The sequence below is a fragment of the Photinus pyralis genome, unplaced genomic scaffold, assembly GCF_008802855.1.
Source record: "Photinus pyralis isolate 1611_PpyrPB1 unplaced genomic scaffold, Ppyr1.3 Ppyr1.4_LG1, whole genome shotgun sequence".
Classification (NCBI taxonomy): domain Eukaryota; kingdom Metazoa; phylum Arthropoda; class Insecta; order Coleoptera; family Lampyridae; genus Photinus; species Photinus pyralis.
In genome coordinates, this window is record NW_022170249.1 from 8,623,802 (window position 1) to 8,648,101 (window position 24,300).

At 38.8% G+C, this 24,300-nt stretch overlaps 1 protein-coding gene across 1 annotated transcript in view; it reads right to left on the minus strand.

Moving 5' to 3' along the window:
* Positions 1 to 1,091: 1,091 nt before the first annotated feature.
* Positions 1,092 to 24,300, minus strand: part of LOC116171215 (baculoviral IAP repeat-containing protein 6) — a gene marked incomplete in the record, with an annotated part of 74,340 nt that continues 51,131 nt past the window's right edge. The window contains 7 exon segments of the mRNA XM_031487936.1: positions 1,092 to 2,689; positions 6,612 to 6,859; positions 6,909 to 7,092; positions 7,140 to 7,379; positions 7,428 to 7,694; positions 7,742 to 7,957; positions 8,007 to 8,213. Coding sequence (XP_031343796.1) covers positions 1,692 to 2,689; positions 6,612 to 6,859; positions 6,909 to 7,092; positions 7,140 to 7,379; positions 7,428 to 7,694; positions 7,742 to 7,957; positions 8,007 to 8,213 — 2,360 coding nt within the window.

Sequence of the window (24,300 nt, forward strand, 5' to 3'; positions counted from 1 at the left end):
CCTTAAAATAAAATTGAATGAACCTGTAGGGTACTTAGCCCCCACAGTGTTGTAATAGATACTTTAATTCTTGGATCTAGGTAAAGATACAGATACAACTTAAAATACAAGTATCTAGATACATCACAACACTGAGCCCCCAGGACCTACGCAGTCACATGTCAAGGGTTAAGTAGAAAAATGGATTAGCAATTGGATATATCAGCAAGGTGGCTCTTTTCTCTTTTCTAAGACACAATATAAAGGCGAGCTAAAAACAAATGCACACACATATAAATATATATCTGGCGTGTGTCAAGTCGAGATCGCAAATATTCAACAATTTTGACCATTGCTTAATAAATCCAAGTTGGTTATAGTCAAAGTTAAAAACAAGTTTAGGATACCTATCCATTCTAAGGGCGAAATAACAGGATGCGACCCATCTTTGGTGTAATAAAATCCTTTTGAGAGCAAGATAGAAAATTACATGGCCTTGCAAGACAAATTAAATGTTAACAGAATCTCGCCCCCGGGATAGGTAGCAAATTATGGACCTTCGCGACATTTCAGAAGGGGCAAGCTGTCTGCGCCGTATTGCGTATGTTTATAATTTATTTGTGTTTTGTATATATTTCATAATCTTTTTTGAAACTGACATGATTTACCATTTACCCTCAATGCATTGTTTATGATGTGTTACATTTAAAACTGATTGATTTTGAATCTCAATTGTAGGCTTGAATATCACACACGTGAGACAAGTTATGAGTCCCAGGGGTGAGATTCTACTACAAAAACTCTTCGGTTTATGTGCGATTGCGTTATAGCGGAGAGACAGCGCTATCAATTCGGTAGAAATACAGCAGGCATTGCTTTAAACCTATTACAAGGGATCCTGCATGACAATAACATGCTCCTATTTGATCAGAGGTTTTATTTAAAAAATCCAATGCAATTAGCGATTTTTTTCACCCATGCTAATAATAGTTTGTAAACATTTAAGATATTAGTTAGAATAAACTAAGTACTTCAGTAGTCCTACCCATTATTACTGTTGTTTATTGTCAGGAACAACTTTTGCAAGTTTCTAATGCGCCATAAAGAAAATGTGTGTTTCAACATATTTATTTCACTTTTATTTTCAAAATCACATGTGATCGTCACCGAAACTCAACAGAAACATTCTTAAAACAAAGAATTATGTATAATATATACAGAACCACATTATAAAAGTACTTCCTACTGAGACAATTGTCCAAGTGGTAACTAAAGGTTTAGCTGTTTGTCGACCTTAGTTTATTTTAAGGCTACTGTAGAACAGTCTTTATGTAAATATAACGAGTGTTAACATTCCACGGAATATATTTTCCATTTTTATTCTAAAACAATTTACATTTTTTGCTACAGCTCCAAAAAAGGAAAAATATAATCCACTTTCAGCATTTTATAAGTGCAAGATATTATCTTATTGACAAAATAATTTGGCGATTTTAACAAACAGCGATGCAATTTTATAAAATCTCATTTGTAACATTATTAAATAAGAGCAAACAACTGCGGTTTATATTTATTCAATTTTGGCTTAACTGAAGAATCACAAATTAAATAAACGAAAGTTTGTACATATAAAATAAAGTTAATAATATGATACAAATAAATGGAATATATTTTCAACACTATAAATGCAATAGAAAATATACTCTACTATATCACTCGCACATGTCATCTACCATTTTCTCCATATCTACATCAGCATCAATATCTTGCTGCTCACTGGTCACTGAAGCATTAGTATCGACGTGGGCACCATTCTCAACTGCATCTGAACTGGCCATAGCGCCCTCACTGTCCAGGCCTTCGGGAGATTTCAGTTGCATCAGCTTATCTCTCAATTGATCAAAGACTTTTTTGAAACTTTCCAAATTTGTAAACGTCGATCTTTTGCTATTATTTAGAGCCAATCGTTTCTCAGCAAAATGATTCTCAATATCTTTGATCCATTCTTCAATTTGAGAAATAATTTCGTGGCGTTTCAAATAGAAGTGTGCGTGAATCACGTCTTTAAAGCACGGACAAGGATTGATGATCTGTTCTAACATGGCCCATCTGACGGTAGCTTGCCAGATATTTTGATTATATTCTCTAGAGCTCTGGGTGCCCGCTGCCGTGCCTCGCGATCTCTCATAACCCGGTTCGTTAAAATATGGTTCTGGAACTAGAATTAAACTTTGTATCGAAACTAACACTTGTAAAAAACTAGAGGTTTGGGTATTCCATTTCTCCTCCGGCCTTCCGTGCCACGTATTTAATACTGAAAGACACACTTTCCCGTCATTATACAAATTTGGATTAAATCTAACGGTGCGGTGCCCTGTCGTTTCTAAATTTATGTGCATAGGGGATAGTGGGTACTCTGGGGGGAAATAAACGTCTAACTCGAAACATCCGTTAGCGTAAGGAGTGTCGGCTGGACCCGTAATAAGGACTTTCATTATATCTAACCTATCAGTATCACAACGTACAAATACTGAACTACTGTAACTTAATGGTAAACTTGTCGCCAAAGTGACCGCCTCCTGAGCCAAACGTTTGACTCGCGCCGGATGCGATTGATCACCGGCTGACCTTGCGTTATTTTCAAAATGATGCGATATTACGAATTTGTATCCTCCTCCTTCCGGCAATTCTTGAATCATTTCAAAGGTATCTGAAAATAATAATCATTTATTATGTTTCTTACACAGCAACCGTAAAGGAATTCATGATTTATGGCAAACAGTTTCCCAAATTAATCCTCTGCTAATAATAGTAATTAATATGAAGCAAAAGTATTCCAAATAAACCCCTAAAGAGCATCTAAAAAAGCGGCAGAGCACTCCGGTGTGACCCTATGGGGCCATTGGATTTGACCCATTTTCAATAATAATAATAATAATAATATAATATATATTTTCACAATAAGACCCAAGCAGACATAAATATTCACACGATTCTTAGGGGAAAAAATGAGTCATACAAATTGGGAAAATTGCGAAATTCTGTGAAGGTAAGTACTATACAATAATATAATGATAACATTCTGCTAATGAATATGGTTCTATCTCTATCAGTAATTTTTTGATTTCTGTCTTAAACTTATCGAATCTATTTATAGCCTGTATATGAATGGGCTATTTATTGAATAATGAAATGGCCGCATAAAAACAATTGGTTTCAGTTAGAGTAAGTCTATGTTTCGGAAATATGTATTTGCCTGTTCGAGTCTGCATCTCCAATTTTTTTTTGCGCACTTTCAAAAATGTGTTGATTTTTAAATAAAAAGATACTTCATAGATGTACAAGGCATATAGTTAAAGGTTATGTTTCTTGTGTTGTTATAAATACTTTTACTGCATCCGACGAGTGTCCCCAAAACACTAAACCAAATTGCATCACTGTCTGCACATTAGCAATAGGCTTATTACATGTGGCATTTGGTCAACTGTGCAGTTTGAACCAAATCGGTCCAAGCGTTTGGCACGTGTTCACGGACAGACGGACACCAGCAACTCCCCTATAAAGCTTGCTTCACAAAATTTTGAAAAGAAGAGAATGTAGCTTAGTCATGTGCAAGGAGGGAATAGTTTGCTGAAAGACATGATTGCAGGAGCCGTGGAGGGTACAAAGAAAAGAGGAAGAAGACGAGTGAAGATGGTAGACGATCTGAAAGAGGGGAGAGATTATGAAAAGAAAGGCAATGGATAGAGAGGAGTGGAGACGGGAATTTTTCTACATTAATCCAAAGACCTAATTTTGTTGTGTTAACCTACAAAATTGTGTAAAGTTAAATAACTAAAATTTTTTTTGGATAAAATGGTTAAGTATTTTGATTTCTTTAAAATTTTGGATTCAAATTCGTGGCTCCATTGGGCTCTCCGCAACCGTGAGAGATGCAGTGTAGGTTAAATGTTGAAATTCAAAAAAATCTTTTAACACCGAGATATCATCAAAAAACTGAAAATGTCAAATTTGTTTTCATTTTCCCTAGCTTAAACAGACCAAGATGAACGTTTCCTGTTAGCATCTTTTATGGCAGTGGTTCTCAAACTTATTTCCATAGCATCCCCTTTCATAAAACTAAAATTACTCACGCCCCCCTCCCCCATCCCGATTAAAAAATAAACAGTGCTGTTACTACAAACGTATTTATTAAAAAAATTACAGGGTGAGTATTTTTTCTTTATGGAGACTCTGAAACCGTAAGAGATACAGAGCCGTTTGGGGCAAATTTATGCAAAATTGTATGGTGATTAATTTTCCCTTCCAAAAAGTCTTGCAGGTCTATAAATAGCGAAGTTATGGCCAAAAAACCGAAAAATGTCATTTTCAAGAATACTTTGGCGTTCATTAATATTCAAAGATATCAACAAATAATTTTAACAAAAGCTTGGTAAATTTTTCTCAACTTTCTGACGGCGCTAAAATAGTATATTAAGATACAAGTGTATAATCAAGTCTTTAAAGCACGCGCAACGAGTTTAAGGGCACGACGCAAAGCGGAGTGCCTTTAACGTTGCAAGTGCTTTAAAGACCAATTATACACGTGTATCTTATAGTATTTTTTATTATACCTGCAGTATAATTTAAAAATAGGAAATACAATGAAGTCATATTGACGTTATACTCGAATACATGTCTAATTAAGTGGGCTGGGTGTTCGTAATTTCACGATTGCCATGGAAATGTCACTTTACGTTTGCTTATAAAAATCATCGTCTTTGTGAATTAAACGATTTCCGTTGAAAAATACACCGTCCATTAAATCGATTGTTGTAAAATCTAAACAAACGTTGGTAGGTGTAAAATCCAACTCCAGTAAAGCCTATTATAAAGAATATGAAAAGTTGTTTCCATGGATGAATAGGAAGTTACTTACGAATACAGTCTTAAATGCATCCATAATGCTGGCATATATGAAGGAAATGTCAAAGGTATTTAAATCTTCTATATTTTGGTGCATTCATTCAAAACTTTAAAGCAATGCTGCGATTAAAAAGTGGAACAGATTTGGAAGCATACCCTAAATTACGCGCGTTTGTGAAAGCTTCAACCAAAGGATAGGTACAAAAGCCAAAGAAATGTTCTGCATTTACAGAAAGCGACCTAAGAGGATTTTTTATTTCATCCAGATGACAGTTTCAAAAGTCATACTTGAAGTATCGTTACTTAGCAACTTTAAAGCACGTGTGTTTTAAAGGCCTTTTTTTAAAACGGAGATTGTGATTCAGGTATAATAAAAAAATTGTTATGGCCCATAAAATATTATGTTTTTCAATCAAGTCGAATATTGCATCCATAACATCAACGGCTTTTAAGGTCGTTTTTAGTTCATTCGAGATCTCTTCTTTTATAGCACATTAGCGCCATCATATATCGCACACTGGCAACATTGTGCAACATCAATGCTTTCATCAGCATAAAAAGGCGAATTTACCAAATCATCAGAGGTCTCGCGCCACCTTTAACAACGCCTTACGCCAGGGGGGAGGGTGCCCCCCAATTTGAGAAACACTGTTCTATGGGTACTGTTTTTCGGAGAATTTGAATGTTATCAGAATCTCCATCACATGCTAGATGTAGAAGCTACAATTTTGTATTATTGAAAATGCGCTAAAAATTTCGATGAACAATTTGTGAAGTGGTTTTAAAAAATTTAATTTGCGATGACTATTGCACTGTTATAGATGTATAAAAGCTTAAAATTCATCATACCTGATAACAGAATTCTAAAATTTCCTAATTATTGTGTAAACAGGAACAGGTAGATTGACAGGTGGAAAACTATTTTATATAAAAAGCTAGCAGATCATGCGAACTTTTTAGCGCCTTTGGGAAATTTTGTTTTTTAGGATGGGATGCTCTATTTCGGAGGCTGCGCCACCTCACCTCATTTAAATGTCCCGCTCCCAGATGGGACATAAGCTCTGGTACGGCGGAGCCCTCACCTCGCCCAATATATTTTTTTAACAGTATGAAATATACTTTACGAACTATTCTCATACCTACCAAATATACAACAAAAATTCCAGCAAAGTTCTTTTTTGCATTTTTCTATGAGATTAGACAGATTAGAGTTACTCTTAACAAAAGAGACAGATCTATACAAGTGTGGGTTGCTAATAACTTTGTACAGTTTGCTTACAATAGTTTACGCATGCTGGTGCCAACCACTGTTTATTAACCTCATAATCACCTCTTGGAAGTTTTCATCGCGATTTTAATTATCCGATTTAAACAATATTTCAAAAACTACCCGAGATCTCGCGAGATTGCATTCATTAGTCATAAAGTATATTTCATACTGCTAATAATAAGTTTAAAATGTCATGCAAACATAAATGACAAAAGCGTATTTTCCTCCTAATAATATTAATGCTATGGTGTTTTCTTGCGAAAATCATGATTGCGTTCCTGGGATTCAAACTGTAGGAAGAACCAAAAGAGGCAGGAATGAGGAAGATACATTGGAGAAGACTAAATTTCCCACAAAAAACTCATGTCTATCATTTGCGCAAGAAAGCTAATTATGGTGAACCAACTTATTGGTTAATGTGAGTAATCAAAATGAGTCAAAATGCTTTAATACATACCAAACTGCAAATGTTTCATGAAGGACAGGTATCTTTGTTCAACCGATGAAGATAATGGATAATCCATGTTAGTTTCCCGCAACATATCCTGCTCGGTGTCTTCTAACCTGTCAGTAACCTCTTTAACTAAATTGGCCGTTGATTGAATATCTGGCATTAGTTGAGCTAGACCCTCGTCTCGCTCTAGTTCTTCTAATTGTTCCCCTAACTTTGGTTTAATTACAGTTTTTGCCGGCTTATTACCGAATCTACAATTTGCGTGTTAGCAGGCATTAGTACAAACGAAAAAAAACCGACCTTAATTTTGAAGCGTAAGTATCCACACAGGTTTTCATATTTTTTAACAATGAGCCGACAGATGGCCCGCTGTTATGCACTTTTTGAGGGAGAAGGAGTGACACTAACTGGGAACTTAGTGCGAGTGCTCTAAGCAATTGAAGTGCTGCCCTGTATAATGGTATATGGCGCGCCATGTCTAAAACTGTTAAGTTTGTTTAGAAAGAAGTCCCTTAATAACCCGCTACATACCTGAATCGTTGCGGAGGTATGAACTAAGGGCAGGAAGTAGTGCGCTATTTGAAAGTAAATGATAAAAAATGGTGGGGAGAACGCTATCAGCAAGCTCATCACCCGCTTCTCCCTTTGGATTGATATAGCTTGCAAGTACTTGTAATAACACTGTGACATGCTCTTCTTCGCTACGTTGCTTCAACAGGGCCTGTTCCACATTCCAGCTTTGTTGCGTTGATCCAGTTCCAAAACCAGTACCTGAAACTCAAGGTTTATAAAGTGCCAAAATTATTTCCACAAACAAACCTTTTGCCCAATACAGTTGTGTGCGCTCATCCTTTAATGTGGCATCTTTATCTTTGGATAAGTCTTTATCGTTTCCCGTTTGTGTTTGATGGGTGAAAATCCCTAGGCATGCCAGTATAAGATGCACAACACCCGTATTAATACTAATTCTTCTCAATAACCGGCCATCATCTGTGCTAAGAGGTGTCGAATCGTACAACTGGCGAAGAACTTCGAATGGTAAAGTAGGCAAGGAATCTGCTAACGTTGATTGAAAGATATCACCTCCTGTAATTTAAGTGTGATACTTCACATCACAAAACTACCCAACAAACCTTCTCCATCGTCAGTCACTCCCAAAACTAAGCGCAATAAACAAGACGCCTTTTTCATATCTTTAAGCAACATCTCTGCATAACCCGGTAGCCGCAAAAACAATCCAAATGCGGTAAGCGAGTGCGTTGGAACATTTGGAATCAGTCCAGCAGTTTTTGATGGGGTAGTTGATCCGGACGTTTCCTCCGCATCTTCATAAATGTCATCGCTAGCGGCTAAATATACAAGTTTGACAACTGACCCACATTTCGCATAAATACCAACCTTCCACTTTAACCCAATCAGATTCGGATTGCTCCGACGACGATTTTTCGGTAGGTGATGTTCGGACAGTTTCCGGATAAACAGCTGGTAAGTGTTGCGCCAAGAGCGCTAAACCGCCCACGGAGGTAAATACCTGCAGGGCGCTACTAAACGAACGCTGATAGATGATCGGGTTTATTTCGCTTTTCGCATTTTTGTCCTCGGAGCCTAGACGAATAAGGAAAATTATAAGTGAGAGTTAATAGATGTCGCCACAGACAAAATAAAATATTGAACTTTGAGAATGACACAATGGTTGTGACCGTTGAAGTAACAAAAAATTTAAGAAACTCAATAAAATGATCAAAAAGTATGCCCTTCAGGAGTGGTAAACTTCCTCTTTTAGTGGTTCACTAATGATGACGAAACGCGTACATTTAGGTTAAATTAAATTAAAGTTGCCTCTTTTTGTGAATAAAAAAAACCGTATTTAGAATGTTTGAAAAATCTTTGAACTTTGGTCCTCATTTAACCTACGTTGTATCTCTCACCATTACGGAGACCCCCAATGGTGAGTTAAGAATTTGAACTATTGCGTAAACAACAACGTTATGTATTTATAGACCATATTTCAGTCCGAACACCAAAAATAATGACTGCGACACCCTGTAAGTATATGACAATAATTTATTAAATGGGTCTAGGAGATTCGTTTACGAAATCAGATCAAAGTTAAATCGTTTCATTTGAATTTGTATCTTAGTGTTGTTTTTCTTTTTAGCAATGTAATTGTGTAGTTTATCGCTTGGGATTATTTAATTGAGATAAGATGTTTTAACTAAGACACATCTGGGCAAGTTTGCGATAAGAAGTTTGATCAGGCAAAATTTAATTAACGCACGTGTTCTTATCACTGTTAAGAGATAACGGAGTTTCAAAAATTGCGCGTTTCATATTGGAGAAGTGGGGACGTTTGGTGCGTTTTAATGTGATTGGCGAATTATTAAAGTGTGCAGAAGAAGTTATGCAATCTTATTAAAAGATTTAAATTATCATCAAGTGACGTAGTAAAAATTTGTGGAGTTTTTTTAAACGGTTTATCCGTATTCAGAAAAAGTTATTTCAAGTGTGAATAAACAAAGAAGTTATTAAGCCGAATACAGAGTACAGACAGACCAACATCAGCGAGATTTTGTTTGATTCGGCTTCGTAGTACTTCAAAACGTGTATTTCCGGCAAAAAAGTAGGGGGGGTGTCTTCCCCCCAATGCAATACCTCCCTTGTTCATCAACCCAACAAAAACAGAGCTAGTTTTCTCTTCACAAGAAAAAGAAAGGGTCTTCGAACTCCCCTGCTATTCCATGAACACCTCCCAGTTTCAGAGTCAGTGCAATATCTAAGAATCACCACTTGACAAAAAACTGAATTGGAGCAAACATATACAGCTCAAAGCCGAAAAAGTGAATAGGCCTCTCTGTCAAAGTCGCCGCGTAATTGGGAGACTTTGAGGAGCATCCCGAAGGCTGTCTTGTGGCTGTACACTGCCGTGATAAGACCTATGCTCTGTTATGGAGCAATTGTCTGGTGACCTAGAGCCAGAGCTCAACCAACCTGTTTCCATAGACAAGCATAAGAACGGAATCGAATGACCCTGAACTTGGCGCATGCGCAGACTTCATGTTCAAAGTGACCCAGAATGGGCTTTACATTACTACTTCATGGATATCCTGTTTTAATACAATGTGTCATCCACAACCACAGCAGAAAAACTGTTATAGTGGTATTCAAAAACCTCAGAGATACTTTCAAAAGCCTTGGAAGGCTATCAGAGGCTCTAATCAGAATTTTATTTAAAAAAATGAACTTGAGTGTTTTTCTTGGCACTTAAGTTTAATTTCTTGTAGTTTGCACAGATACAAAGGAAAATCAACAAGATAAGTGCTCTACATGTAAAAGCTTTTTTTACATGCGAAGGTTATTGATTTGATGGTCCAAAGTACTGACTGAACACCAAATCAGATTAACTTACATCTTTTCCATATGTTGCGTCCCCAAACTAGAATAAAATATCCATTCGTTTTTCCTTTAATGAAAATACCCTGCACATAACCATTTTGCCCGTGCCTGTATATATTCCTACTTGTTACGTGTACGCGCATGAGCCGCAGAAGCGAAATGTGTACTCGTCGCGCAGAATTCGTCCCATTCTTCGTCGAGAACTCGCCAATTTATTGTCGAGAAGCTCGTCGACTCCTCTTCGTTTAGAAACCGCCATTCATCAATGGCCGACTAGCTTCGTCGTTCGCATCGATTGATCGATCAAAAGTAATTCAAGATGTCACTGCAACAACCCTGAACCTCGACCAAATCGCAGAAAAGAGCAATCATCGCCATTGCAATACCGTCTTTGTAAATAGCGGACTTGGAAACAACACGTAAGTTCCTTTGTTTACATTATCCTTTCGTAACTTTGCCATTTTCCAGTAGTGCGTTGTGTCTACGCCAACCAGATTAAACATACATTTATTTACTTTGTATTTTTTATAATAAACACGTTTACGTTTGTGTCAGTATTCTTTCATACCAATCATACGAGACATTGGAAGCAATTTATAAATAAATTACAGTCCATTCCATTTTATCATCGAAGCCCCTTTGTATGGTACACCATAGATGCAATTAATTTGACCATTATTGACCTAATGAAGTAGAGGATAGAACGTACGATTTCGTGAGAAGGTGTAGTATTAATTTTAGATAACAGTAGACAGCAAACAGACCACAAAGAACACCTACACAAGGTCTTCACATGCAGAGATGACAGAAATATACACAGGCTAGAACGCCAATAGGTAAGGATGCGCGAGAACAAAATTACACCTCTTTACTGTGTGAATCAGATGTTGGTCCACTTCTGAGCTTGCGCAATGCGCATTTCATGAGCTTACAGATTCGATCACTGAACTGTGTAATTTCTGTGAATCCAGTTTTATTATTAACGCTATTAACGGTTGTTTTATCTGAAGAAAAATCAAATAATTCGACACATGCCGAATAAAGTGTAATAGCTTTGCGGTGTCTTACTGCACAAACTCAGCGATGCACCTGCGCGAAATCAATTAGTGTATTTTCATTGCATTAGCATTCCATTTTTTTAGATCAGTGGCAGACACATACAGAATACAATAATCCATGGATCTAATTTGGCTGTTGCGCGCATGCGTGATCAGTATACCACTTTTATTAGAGTAGATCTTTCACAGAAATATTTCTCGAATTTTATTGATTAATTTTGTTGTGGCGCACATATCTGCAAATCTGGCATGAAATATTTTAATTTAAAAGAAAAACCTATCAATGCTAAGCAACTTTCCCAGAAATCCATTGTAATTAAAAACTCAAAGGAAATACATATGTCAAAATTTTCTCTGCGTCTGGCACAACCATTGAACTATAAACAACGTAACTGGAAGAGAAACCTGTATAGGCAGCAAGTGCATATCGTTGAAGCTGTGCGACTGAATGAGGTGGTGGTATAACTATTTCAAACACTCTCATCACGTTCAGTTTGTTTATTAGCACGCCTGATAGAGGCAGACAATACGACTGTATGAATTTAAGTGAAATAGAAAAATTATGGCAATGTTACTAGTGTGAGAGAGATAAAGATACCATCACTTGTCTGGCTTCACTAATAATATGCTTGTTTCCCTTCCAGTTACTAGTATATAGTTCAATGGGCACAAATGGTGTATCTCATTATTAATTACCCCAGATTAATTTGATTTAAAAACATTGCGTCACAATTGACCATTCTTTTAGCTGCAAATTATACTAACCTTTACTTTGTGAAATAACCAGATGTATGCACGGCCAGTCCGTTTTCATTCCCTTACTTTCGATTAACCGCAACACTTGTCCCAAACTTAAAGCGACGGGCAGGGGTTGATCCGACACGGCGGCACACTTTATTATCCTACCCTCGATGATTTCAGTCGACGAAGTGTTTTCGGTCGCGGTGTACCTTTTCTTTTTCAATTGTGGTGTAGAAGCGGCAAGATTCTTGGCGTCCTTTGCACGTTTGTCTTTTGCGGTAACACCGGCGGCCATACTTAGATCGGAATCGATAGTTATTCCCCACCACCCTTTCATGGGCTCCACCTTAAAGTTAACCTCCTTCTTAGCGCTGCCGCTGTTGTCGATTTCCACCGTTGTCGAAAAGGAGATGTGCTGCTCGATGATGTCGGCTAAAAGAGTGTTCGTGCCCAAATACAAAAGCGCCTGATTGTGGGTCTGTTTAAATGCCGGATGGAGTGGCAAATACGAATAAGAGATGGCACTGTTCTTGTAAATCGTTTCGTCCGCATTAATGCTGACGGGAACCTTTTCATTTTCGAGCAGAAGTTGTAATATGAGTCGACGCATGAAACCGGAGATTCCGTTTCGTTGTTGAGATATAACTTCGCATAAGATTTTCGCGAGAAGTGCTTGATTGTTTGAATGACACAGGCAGCATTTTGTTAGAAACCGCACACAGATCTCCTCTAGCTGTGTGTGCACCTCGGACTTTAAATTTGATCTCTTAGTGCAAGGACGTTTACAGAGCCATTGGAGTAGAGGTAACCAAAATGACGAACCGTCTTTGGAACCCAACCAATCGCGCATTACTTTTTCATCCGATATATCCGAAAAGAATTTAAGTACAGCCGTCACATTTTCAAGCTTTGAAATTGAATATACACTAGTTTCACTGTTATTATTACAAAATTCTAAAATTGCATTAGTTAGTTTTTTAGGAAGACCCGAATCCAACAATTGTTGTATAGCGTTAGGCGATCGACTAACTAGCGCGATTGTCTCTAACTGCTCGTTGGACAACTCCAACTCGTGAATTTCACCAACCACTAAACGTCCATACCATTCGGATTCGTTTTCGAAAGTTTGCTTAGTGTCATCGGTCATACTCTCAGAATCCTTAAGATCGTCCGAAATTGACGCATTGTGCCCTGTTAATACATTTGGTACTAATACTCCCATTACTTGGAGCAACGAAGAAAAGAGTTCTATTTTAATGTAGCACAACGAACATAGCAGGCAATCCAATGAGTGTTTAAGTGCTACGTTATTCTTTGTTGCTGTGTTTAATGCGTAGATTGTGTGAAATAGTTCGAGATCTATAACAGAGCCAAGATTGCACGAATCGCGCGACTGATTTGCTGTCCATAGAATTGATGCAATGCACGATACGTAAGCCGGATTGCATAAATCAGTATTTTGCAGCTGTATTGAAGTATGGGCGATTGATTTCAACCATTGTAGTAACATAACTATCCTATGCAGAGTGTCTGAATCCTAAAAGTAGAAAAGAAATTATTAGCATTAATCAACTGAAAGCATATCATTGGTTTCAGTTTAATATTTTTGCCACAGGAGATGATTTCCGTTTTTATCTCCAGAAAACAGGGAATCAAAATTCAATTTGGTTCACAAGAGCAAATCATCACCATAAATTGGTAACAAGAATATCAATATTTTGTATTTCAATATTCAAAAGTAATATTTAACCATAATTAGCTTATTTCCAAAATAAGTTTTCAAAAGATTTTTTAAAGACCAAAATCCCATCATTATTTTGTTTGCGTCCCCAAAAAACCATAAATTTACGTTTCCTTAATTTTATCTCATTTCTTCTTTATGTATTACTGTAGAGAAGAAAATTAAAGAAAGAATGGTACTTTATTTGAAAAAAATTTTTGTTTTGATCCACCTCTTACATTCTGTATAAAAAAATATATAAAAATCTTAGAATGTTAGCCACCTTCAACTATTAGGCTGGATGTTTACTATTCTAATACTTTTAATCATTGATCAACCTATATCAGGGGTCGGCAACCTGCGGCTCTTTTGATATAAAGTTGCGGCTCTCCGTATTTATCTAAAGAAATTAGTTCAATTGATCGAAATTCGCCTTTATAATTAATCTTATTTGTTTACGAAATCAAAAAAGTACACTTGCAGCAAATAATTGTCTAATTTGTTGTGACACTTGTTTTACTTTCTGGTATTCTTTTGTTTTTTTTTTATTCTAGCAGCCTACTCCGATGTATAAACACGTAATTAATTAATGAGTAGGTACTTTTGTGAAAAATATTGAATAACATAAAAACTGGGGGGTTTAAGCACAGGGCACCCCTTATAAACATTGAAGAGAACACAAAAGACAATCGAATAGGGAAATAAAATAGTGGTAGTTCCATTTGGAAAAGAATAGTTATAGCACTTTGAACAAATGACATTGAAACAATAAAAATATGCAGGATGTTCTATTTAAAAATATCAGTTATTTATTGACATTGTAAAATTTGACACCCTGTACATTCAAAAATAATTTCTGTAGATCCGTAACCACCAATATTTTTACCAGGTATCAGCTATGTAGGAAAAACCGACGCACTGTCGCAGGACCCTGTATATAGCTAAATACTATAATATTGAATCAAAAATTTTTTGTGGCTCTTTAAAAACTGGAAAATTTTGTAAATTGTAATTTTTGTACAAGTACAAATTGTGCACAACCCTTGTGCAGGTAAAGCGCATTTTTTTAAACACCCCTACGAAATTTCTTCCATAAATAAGAAAGTTGGCACTGCACATCCAACACAAAATCAAATTTGGAAAATGGCGCTACATTTGATTTTATTCCAATGTATCAAATTTCATTTGAATGCCTCCATAAATAAGAAAGTTGGCACTGCGCATGCGCAAAACGATTTTTGAAACTGGCGTTAAATTTGGTTTTATTGCAAGTAGTTATGTATCAAATTTTATTTAAATGCCCAATGGTTATATTTCTTCCAAACGCCCCAATCGCCCTTTGTAGGTACTTTCCCTTGACAATTCACTCTTAAGATATAAGGAATTATAACCGATCACAAGGGATCGAAGAGGAAGACTATGGTTAGTATAATTCTTTCATTGAGACCTTTCATTAGAGTACCATGAAAGATAAAACTAGTTCCACCCCCCCCTCCCACTTCACCGCGTGCTTTGATAAGAGGACAAAAAGGACAGTAGTTTGTAGAAAAGTGTTCCTTTCGTTGAGACCCATAATTAGAATACAATGAGATAAAATTAATTTTTAACCCCCCCACCCCCCTCAGGCCCCGTCGCTCACTGATTTCGAAAAAGAGTCGCACGGGAAAGTTATAGTTTGTAGAAACCAATTTATTTCGATGAGACCTTTCATTAGAATACCATGAAGGGTAGAACATGTGTTCCCCCCCATTTTCTAAAGTTTAACTTGGCACCACTAAAGGCACCAATTGGTTGTCGTATGTAAAAGTTATGCACGTTTTACTTTCAAAAACCATCTCAGAAAAATGCCCCCTTGTCTCTGCCTTCCAGCTTTCTTTTACATACTTTATTGTTACACCCTGAGTATTGACTATGCCTTTCAATCTTTAACACTATTTGCCAGATGTGTGTACACGCTGATAACCTCAAATTAATTGTTGAATTAACGTAAAATTATGTCCTTCTGTTTTGTTATTTTCTTTATGTATGTTAGTTGATAGAATCTATTTTATTAGTTTGGAACCTTTTTTAGCGCATTTCCACAAAAATAAAAAACAAGCAAAAAGGTTTTCGCCCTAAGGCGAGTAACTTCAGCGCAATTTCCATGACTGATCAGTGCTTCCCAAAAGGCCATAGCTATGTGTACTGTGATTTTCTTTACTTAAATATATGGTTAATTTCAGAGAAATAACCCCATGAATAAGAAAGTTGCCATTGTGCAGTCTGCGCATGCGCACATTCATCTGATGTTTACAATATGCGATACGTTTGCTTGCACTAAAAGAATCTTTGGGTAAAATCTCAAAGAAATACCTCCTTAAATAAGAAAGTTGCCCTTGCGCAGTCTGCGCATGCGCACAATTGATTTTTACTATATGCGATATATTTGCCTTCACCAGAAGTATCTGTGGTTAAAATATCAACAAAATATATTAATAAATAAGGAAGTTGACATTGCGCAGTTTAATTGTCAAGATTTTCCTTAGGTTAGCTATACGCTACCGAATGCAAAAAGAACGAACTTAATATCTTGAAAGGAGTAGTTATGGCCTGGGACAGACGGACGGACAAAGAAAGTTGAGACGCTACTAGTTCTTTATCTTAAGAGCTATTGTTCTAGTTTTTTCGCTATTTGGTTCGTTATGGTGTCGAGGCTTGCACCAAGGAAGGAATTTTTTCTGCGTTTATTGCTAAAAATTATTGTAAAAAACCAAAAAACCGTTTTTTACACGTTCCATAATTTTACACTTTTGCCGTTTATTAACGATCCTAGAGATCGTTTATAATTTTGTATTGCTGTCTGATGTCTGTCTGTTGGTCTGTCCATCTGTTCCTTTGTCTTTCTGTCCCTCTATCTGTCAGTGTGAACGATAACTTTGTTTAGAAATGTTTGATCGCTTTTATATCTTCGTTAGTTATGAACTGAATTGCATGAAATTCAATATGGTCATATAGCGTCAGCCATAATACGCAATGCCAAAAGTTGAGTCGAATCGATTCCAAATTCACAGTAGTGCCCCGACCATTTATAAACTGAATTGCAAACTTTTTTATTTATAAAAGTATTTAAACGCAATATGATACATAGGCACTTGGAATAAAAGAAAATTTAACGCCAGTTTCAAAATATGGTTTTGCGCATGCGCAGTGCCAACTTTTTTTATTTATGGAAGCATTTAAATGAAATTTGATACATAAGCACTTAAAATAAAGGAAATCAAACGTTAGTTTCAAAATTTAGGTTTGCGCATGCGCAGTGCCAACTTTCTTATTTATGAAAGCACTGAAATTAAATTCTTCTTATAAACAGAAATTGAAGTAGCACGTCAAAAATGTATTGCACATATGCAACGCTATCTTTCATATTTGTGGCCGGATTTTTACGATTTTAACAGAAGTTGCATCTTACAAATTGGAAATGAATGCAAGTGGAAATGCGCCTTTTGTACGATTACTTTTTTAACTTGTTCTTTTTTTGTTTAAGTGTAGATTAACTGTACACTATTGTTACTTTGTCCTGTAATTGGGCGATCAGCCTGTAGGGCAATAAATAAATAATAAAATAAATCTATCTCATTGTCCTCTCTTTTTGTTAAGTAAATATAATTAGAACGGAAACCTGTGACAAACGCATTAAAATGGCCCCTAGCCTCTTTTAATCACCTTTACCAATTCACATTTTCTATTCAGAAAACTTACCTGATGACCGCATATTTGATACAGCAATTCGCACGCTGACTGCACTCCGGCCGAATGTAAGAATAAAGGACTTTTCGCGGCACCGAGACCATTATCAATCTGTTCACCAACACACAGTCGGCTTTCCAACAGCATTTCGATAACATGCAACCCGTTCTCTCGATTGTGTAAGCTAAGCTCGCACAATACCTTCTCCAAATTTGGCAAATATAAACCGGGAATATGCGTCGGAACCAGTAACAAACCGCAACAGACCAACAACAGATCGGGCACCCGTGTGGCGTTTTCGACGATTTGAGTTTTCAGCTCGATATCGACAGGTAAGGTGAAGCAATGATGTAATAATCTCAACCAACCCAGACTATACTTGCAGTGGAATTCGTCTTCGGTTAAGTCTAAAACTTGTTGCTTGTTGGCGCCACCGAACGCTGACGTGCCCAATATGCGAATTTGAGATAGACCGATGTTGTTGGCGTCTCGCGGTTTGTAAAGACGAAGTTGGATACAGTTCACTACTTCCGGTACAGGTAAATGTAAGCGAATGAATGTCATGCCGCTTGTTGGTAAGGGAGGGCAGGCGGGAACTAAACGTGAAGGTCCATCAGACGATACCTACAAAAATGTAATACATCCTCTTATTTTATTATTTTAAGTTTACCTCGAGGGCGACAGCGGAAGGACAAGTTGCTAAGGAGCCTAAGTGAGGTTGAAGGTGCACTTCTCTCAGCAACACTGCGCTAGGAAGTTGTAAAATTAACTCGGTATGTACTTCTTCAGGATAGAAATGATACGACCACTGAGCAGTGCGCGCCCTTCTATGCGCAGCTGCGCTACCCTGAATTAAAACATCAGCAGATTGGGCGCTGCTGGATTGGCATCTATAAAATCAGTTCAGACTGCTGCTACTACTCAAACTACACACTTACTTTATTGATCCAAATGGGGCGAAGTTAATCAAAGACATGTTGTTTTCAAGGTTAGCTTGCTGCATTTTTTTAGTCGATGACGCCGAAGCAATGGCGGTACTTGCGTCGGATCTCGTAGTTGAACCTCCAAAATGTTGCATTACCATCGACACTGTCCCAGCATGTGATACAGTGTTAGGAGCATTACTGCTGTGAACCAGACTACGGCCCAAAATTCCAATTCCACCTTAAACAATGGATATAAACACAGCCAGCTCAATAACTTTTACAAATCTACCTGCGTTTAAGAAGCCGCTCAACGCTTCCTCAGTATCTAAAACTTGCAAAATAAACCATAACAGTGGCTCGCTGAGTTGGGGCGCTTGCGATAGAAACATTAGCAATGGTTCCATTATCAGTTCTTTTCTAGATGTTTTTCGTGCCAAAGCCGCTAGTGTGTGAAATACGGCGTCGCCTACGGTTCCAGGTTCGCCTAAATCAGCAAACGTGCTCTGGAATACAATGGAAAATAGCTCACGCGCAACATAACAAGTAATAATAAACACACCTGTTGGGAAATATTCGCAAGCATTGAAAGCGACGATGCCTTGCAAGCCGCAAGCGACTGACAAAGTCGAATAATGCTCGGATGGTGTTGCAGAACCGTATCTGCCAGACAGGGTACTGGAGGAATGTTTCGCTCCTGTTGAATTTGTTCTGCTTTACTTTCATCGGTTTGCGCTGTTCTGTACGGTTTTGTGTCCATTGCTTCCTGAAGGATTGTTACTTTTATAAGTATTACTGCAGATTTTTACATTATGTGCAAGAAATAGATAGCGAGACATTGAAAACAACAAATATGCATATTTTATGATTTGTAAAAGAATAACTTTAATATTGTAGTTGTAAACAGTGCTTATCAAAATTCAATCAACATTTTGTGATAACTAATAGTCCATGGGCCAGTCGACATGACGGTATAATTTGGGGGTACCAATTTTCCTTTTTACAGTGGTTATACAGGTTTATTAGGATGCCAAAAAACCATGATTGCCATCTCAAAGCTGTAGCTAATAGAAATGCCGGTCAGTCAAAGATGGCGAATGTTGAGTTTTATAAAATCAACTATATCTCTGGAATTGTTGATCCAATTTCATTATTCTTTTTTTTTAATGAAAGCTCTTTATATGTGCTATAAATATTGTTATAAGTATTGTTTCGATAAAATCAACTGTTAATCAGTAATTTAAAAAAATGTTTTTTTAAAAATTTTTTCCTAATTTTCTTTACTGCCTGTATTAATACACAATAAATGGTAAAATTATGCGCATATATATGCAGAATATTAGTGAAAAATATGCAAACAGTTTTGATATATATGCACACATACAAAATTATATATCTTGCATAATTTTTTTTTAAATATTGATAAATGAAAAAAATTTATTCTTCATGATATTTTTCGCTTGCTTTGAAAGTACCAATAACGTTTCAATAATCTAAAATTTATTTATAGAAATCTGGAAAAATAATAAAATTAATTTTTTTATTTGAAAGTTATCATGCTACATTATAATCAAGATAGCGTATTGCTATCAAACCACAAACAATGGAAACGTTATTGGTACTTTCAAAGTAAGCAAAAAATATCATGAAGAATAAATGTTTTTTATAAATCAATATTTAAAAAAAAATCCCCTCTTGTGTACCCCATCGCTTTACGCACTGTATGTATCATATGCGGAGAGATTTCACCTTTTAGTGAATTGCACTCTCCGAAATACAGGCAATCCTAGGCAGTGTTATACAACGTCGATATATCCTACATTTTTCCAAGTCTAAAAAGCATTACTATCAAGTGAAACTTTATAATATTCTCCCTAGTAATGTCAGGGACTCGACATTTTATTGTTTTGAAAATCGTGTAAGGAAACATATACTAAGTCATTGTTTTTATTGTGTAGATGAATATTTAAATACTCCATTTTCTCCTTAGCTCTAGTCATTAGTATTGTATTCTACTTACAACTTTGATCTTTGACTGTGATATTTTATTACTGTACATTTGTTGGTTATTTACATATTCATTGTTATTATATTTATTTTTGTGTATTTATGTGATGTTAGATTTTAGTAGTTTACGATATAGGTACATTTTATCTTGTTATTACTGTTACCACACATTGTAATTGACGAGTCCTCTATCCAATAAGCAATCATTCGGACTAATAAATAAATTATGAATTAAATTATTAAATTATAATTGTAGCTGAAGAGGCATGATCAAATACCAAATGATGATGAGATTGGACGACACTAGGTTCGTTGTAATTACAGATGTAAAATTGGCTCTTTAATGGTGAAAAAACTCCCTTTAACGAGTACTGGGAAAAACTTAAAGAAAGACTTCAGATAAACGACGCCTGCTCGATAAACACAGCACTTTCACTAACTCCTTCGTAAAACGTGAAACACGTTTCCGCTTAACTTTAGACAAGAACTTTACAACTGACAAGACTGACTGTCTTGCAATAACTACGCTCAAATACGGCTTTTAGCCATAACTTCAGCAAAGTTTGTTAATATTGATGGAAAGGTATATATTGTGCCAGATAATTTGACATAAATTATGTGAAAACAAAAAATACATTGGAAAATTGTACGTCAAAATCAAAGAGATGCTATTCCGGAAGCAGCAAAGAAGATGAAAACCCTAAGTTTGGTTTCCATATAACCTCGCGTAATTACCAAGCTTGCTCGTGACAACTACCATTATGTAATGCTATAATAACTTAAAGTGTACAAGCGCATGCAAGCTGACTACTTGTGGAAACGTCACTGAAGAAAAGGAAGAAGTAGCAGATTTTAGTGTATATGAAACTTTTGAAAGTAACGAAGGGGTTGATTTAGTTTTCATTAAATGTTAAGAGTTAAGAAACCCGTGCGGTTAGGCACCCATCGGGCGCGTCCCCAGGTGGCGGATAGGGGAACGCCCACGCAAGCCCTGAATGATCGTAAGGTGACAAGTGTCTCTGTGTGGGTAGTAGCGATTATAAGTTGCTCGTCGGGGCTGAAACCCAGACTGGCAGCAACGAAGGTCGCTACCGCGGACCAACCTCCCAAGTCAAGGTGTTAGCTACCGTGCTGAGGACTGCGTGACACTGGGGTGCAGTGTCGATAACGGTGCCCCTCGGATACCGGGCGACCTCCGAGTGGTATTGTAGCCAAGCCCTGCGCAAGCGGCTCTGCGCAGGTGATACCGCTCTTCCGCATTACTCGTGGGAACAATATGGATACAAGTAAACATAATTTTCCTTTACAGGGCTCCTCGTCAGGGGGGACCAATGAACCAGGGCCACAACAGGGGTCCTGTGTAGGGGCAGGCTCCTTGAAAGAGGGGACAGCCCCAAAGCAGGGCTCCACCCAAGGACCTGGACCAGCTCCGTCCCGTAAGAAGAACAGGACGGGGGCGCAAAAGGCGTTGGCCAGGAAGCGGCGGCTCGAGGGTAAAACCCCGGGTCAGGTGCTAAAATCGAAGGTTGCGACTGGGTCGGTGGCTCAGGAAGGCGAACCGACGTCTGGGACCAAGCGTCTCAGATCGGAGGGTAGCACTCCAGGGTCTGGCTCGGTGCAACCTCAAAAGAAGTCCAAAGGTCCTGGGGCACCCACGGGTGCACCGCGGACCTATGGGCAAGTCGCTGCGGCGGGCCTCAAGGTGGCTATCCTACCGGTGTCGTACCCGGAGGTGAACCTCACTGAGGCTCAGTCGAGGTGCATTATGGCTGCACTAAATGTGGCTGTAGACGAGTTGGAGGTCGGGCCTTTTCCGAGGCTGGCCGGGTTCCGCTGGAACTCGCATGGGGTCGTTGTGGCTGAGTGCGAGGACCAGTGGACTCTGGACTGGCTGGAGAGGACCGTCTCTCTAATCAAGCCTTGGGAAGGTGCGTCTCTGAAAGTACAGAGGCACGTCCCAAAGGTGGTAAAGGTGATGGCAGTGTTGCACGGGCTCCCGGATGACACGGCCATCATTTTAAAGCGCCTCCATAGGCAAAATCCTGGGCTCAGGACGAACTTATGGAGGACGTTCTTTCGCAGGGAGGAGCCTGGTAGGGTGCTTCTCGCATTTGGTGTGGATGAGGCATCCTACAGGGCACTCCAGCGGCAGAACCTTAAGGCGCACGCGGGGGTCTCCCACGTCACTTTCGTGACGAAGGCGAGTGCTCCGGCTGCGCAAGCAAAGGGAGAGGGCTCCGCCGGAGCAGCGGGACCCAGTTCCGCTGCAATGGAGGGGGTCCAACCCTTAGGTGGAGACCTCGAGGCGTTGGAATTAGAATTGGCGCCCTCGCAGGTCGAACAAGATGTCGACGAGCTGTTGGCTCGTGTGGCGGTCCTTGGCTCCGAGATGGGGTCAGAGCCGTCGGCATCTTTAGAGGAGGGGGGAGCCTAAGTACATCGGTGATGGACAAGGTAACCTTCTTACAGAGCAATTTGCAACACAGTAAGGGGGCGACCTGCTTAATAGGCCGCCAACTTTCTGTAAGGCAGACAGGCGTTTGCCTCATACAAGAACCTTGGGTTTACAAGGGACGAGTAAGAGGCTTAAGTCAGGTTGAGGGCTCACTTTATTATAAGAGGGACAGTCAACTGAGTACCAGGACTTGCATAATATATGTCGACAGACGCATCGAGTCTTATTTAATGGCTGATTTCTGTTTTAGGGATCTTGTGGCTCTAAGACTTCAGCTGAAAGATGGAAAGGGACGGAGCAGGCAATTAGTAGTCTGCTCAGCGTATCTACCATATGACTCGGAAGAAGCTCCACCTCCCAGGGAGCTAGCTGAGTTGATAGAGCACTGTCGGAGTGAAAGGCTCCCTCTTGTGGTTGGCTGTGATGCAAATGCACATCACGTTGTGTGGGGCAGCACGGACACGAACTCGAGGGGCGAACACGTTCTGGAGTACTTGCAGACAACTGATTTGAATGTTTTAAATCAGGGAGCAACCCCCACCTTCGTTACGTCGCGGAGGCAGGAGGTCATTGATCTAACGTTGGGCTCTTTCTCTATAGCTCACATGATCTCAAACTGGAGAGTGTCTGATGAACCGTCTCTTTCGGATCACAGGCACATTCTTTTCCAACTAAACCTGTCATTCAATGGTGGGCCCTGTAGGTTTCGGAATCCCCGAACCACCAACTGGGACTGCTATGTTGAAAAACTGACAGAACGGTTGGATAAACCACCTTTGCTCTGCCGGAAAGCAGGGCAGGTGGAAGAGGCGGCGGCAATGATAAGCGACGCTATAACGGCGTCGTTTGAAGACAGCTGCAAGCTGCGAACTGTTCGGGGAATGAAGAGAACACCTTGGTGGAACTCGGACCTTGAAAAAGTTCGTAAAGAGGTTCGAAGGCTCTTTAACAGGGCCATGCGTACTAAGTTACCTGCGGACTGGGAGGATTACAAACTCGCACAGCGCAGGTATAAAGACCACATTCGACGGTCTAAACGGGGATCGTGGAGGACTTTCTGTGGCAACATGGAAGGGCTTCCCGAAGTTCAAAAACTTCGTAAGATCCTTTTGAAAGATCCAGGGCAAAAAGTGGGGACGCTGAGGCTTCCATGCGGCAGATTTACATCTAACGCGGGTGAGGCCCTCACATGTCTCCTGGAAACACACTTTCCAGGCTCTGGAGACTATGTAACTTCGGAACCGCCAGAAGGTGCTACCCGGGTCGGTGCAAGGCCGATCGACTGGAGAGTAGCTGCCGGGGTTGTTACCAAGGGATCCCTGAGATGGGCTATCAATACGTTTAGCCCATTTAAGAGCGCAGGACCTGATGGGATATTTCCGGCTCTTTTGCAAAAGGGCCTGGAACCATTACTTCTGCACTTGTTGCACCTCTTTAGGGCCTCTGTGGCTTTGGGGTACATCCCCATAAGCTGGAGAAGGGTCAGAGTTGTGTATTTACCTAAGCCGGGTCGTACTAAGTACGACACAGCAAAGGATTATAGGCCCATCAGTCTATCATCGTTTCTTTTAAAAGCGGTAGAAAAGCTGGTGGATGCATACATAAGAAACGGGGCGCTGGTCCTTAGACCACTACACCCGTTTCAACACGCTTACAGAGCTGGCATGTC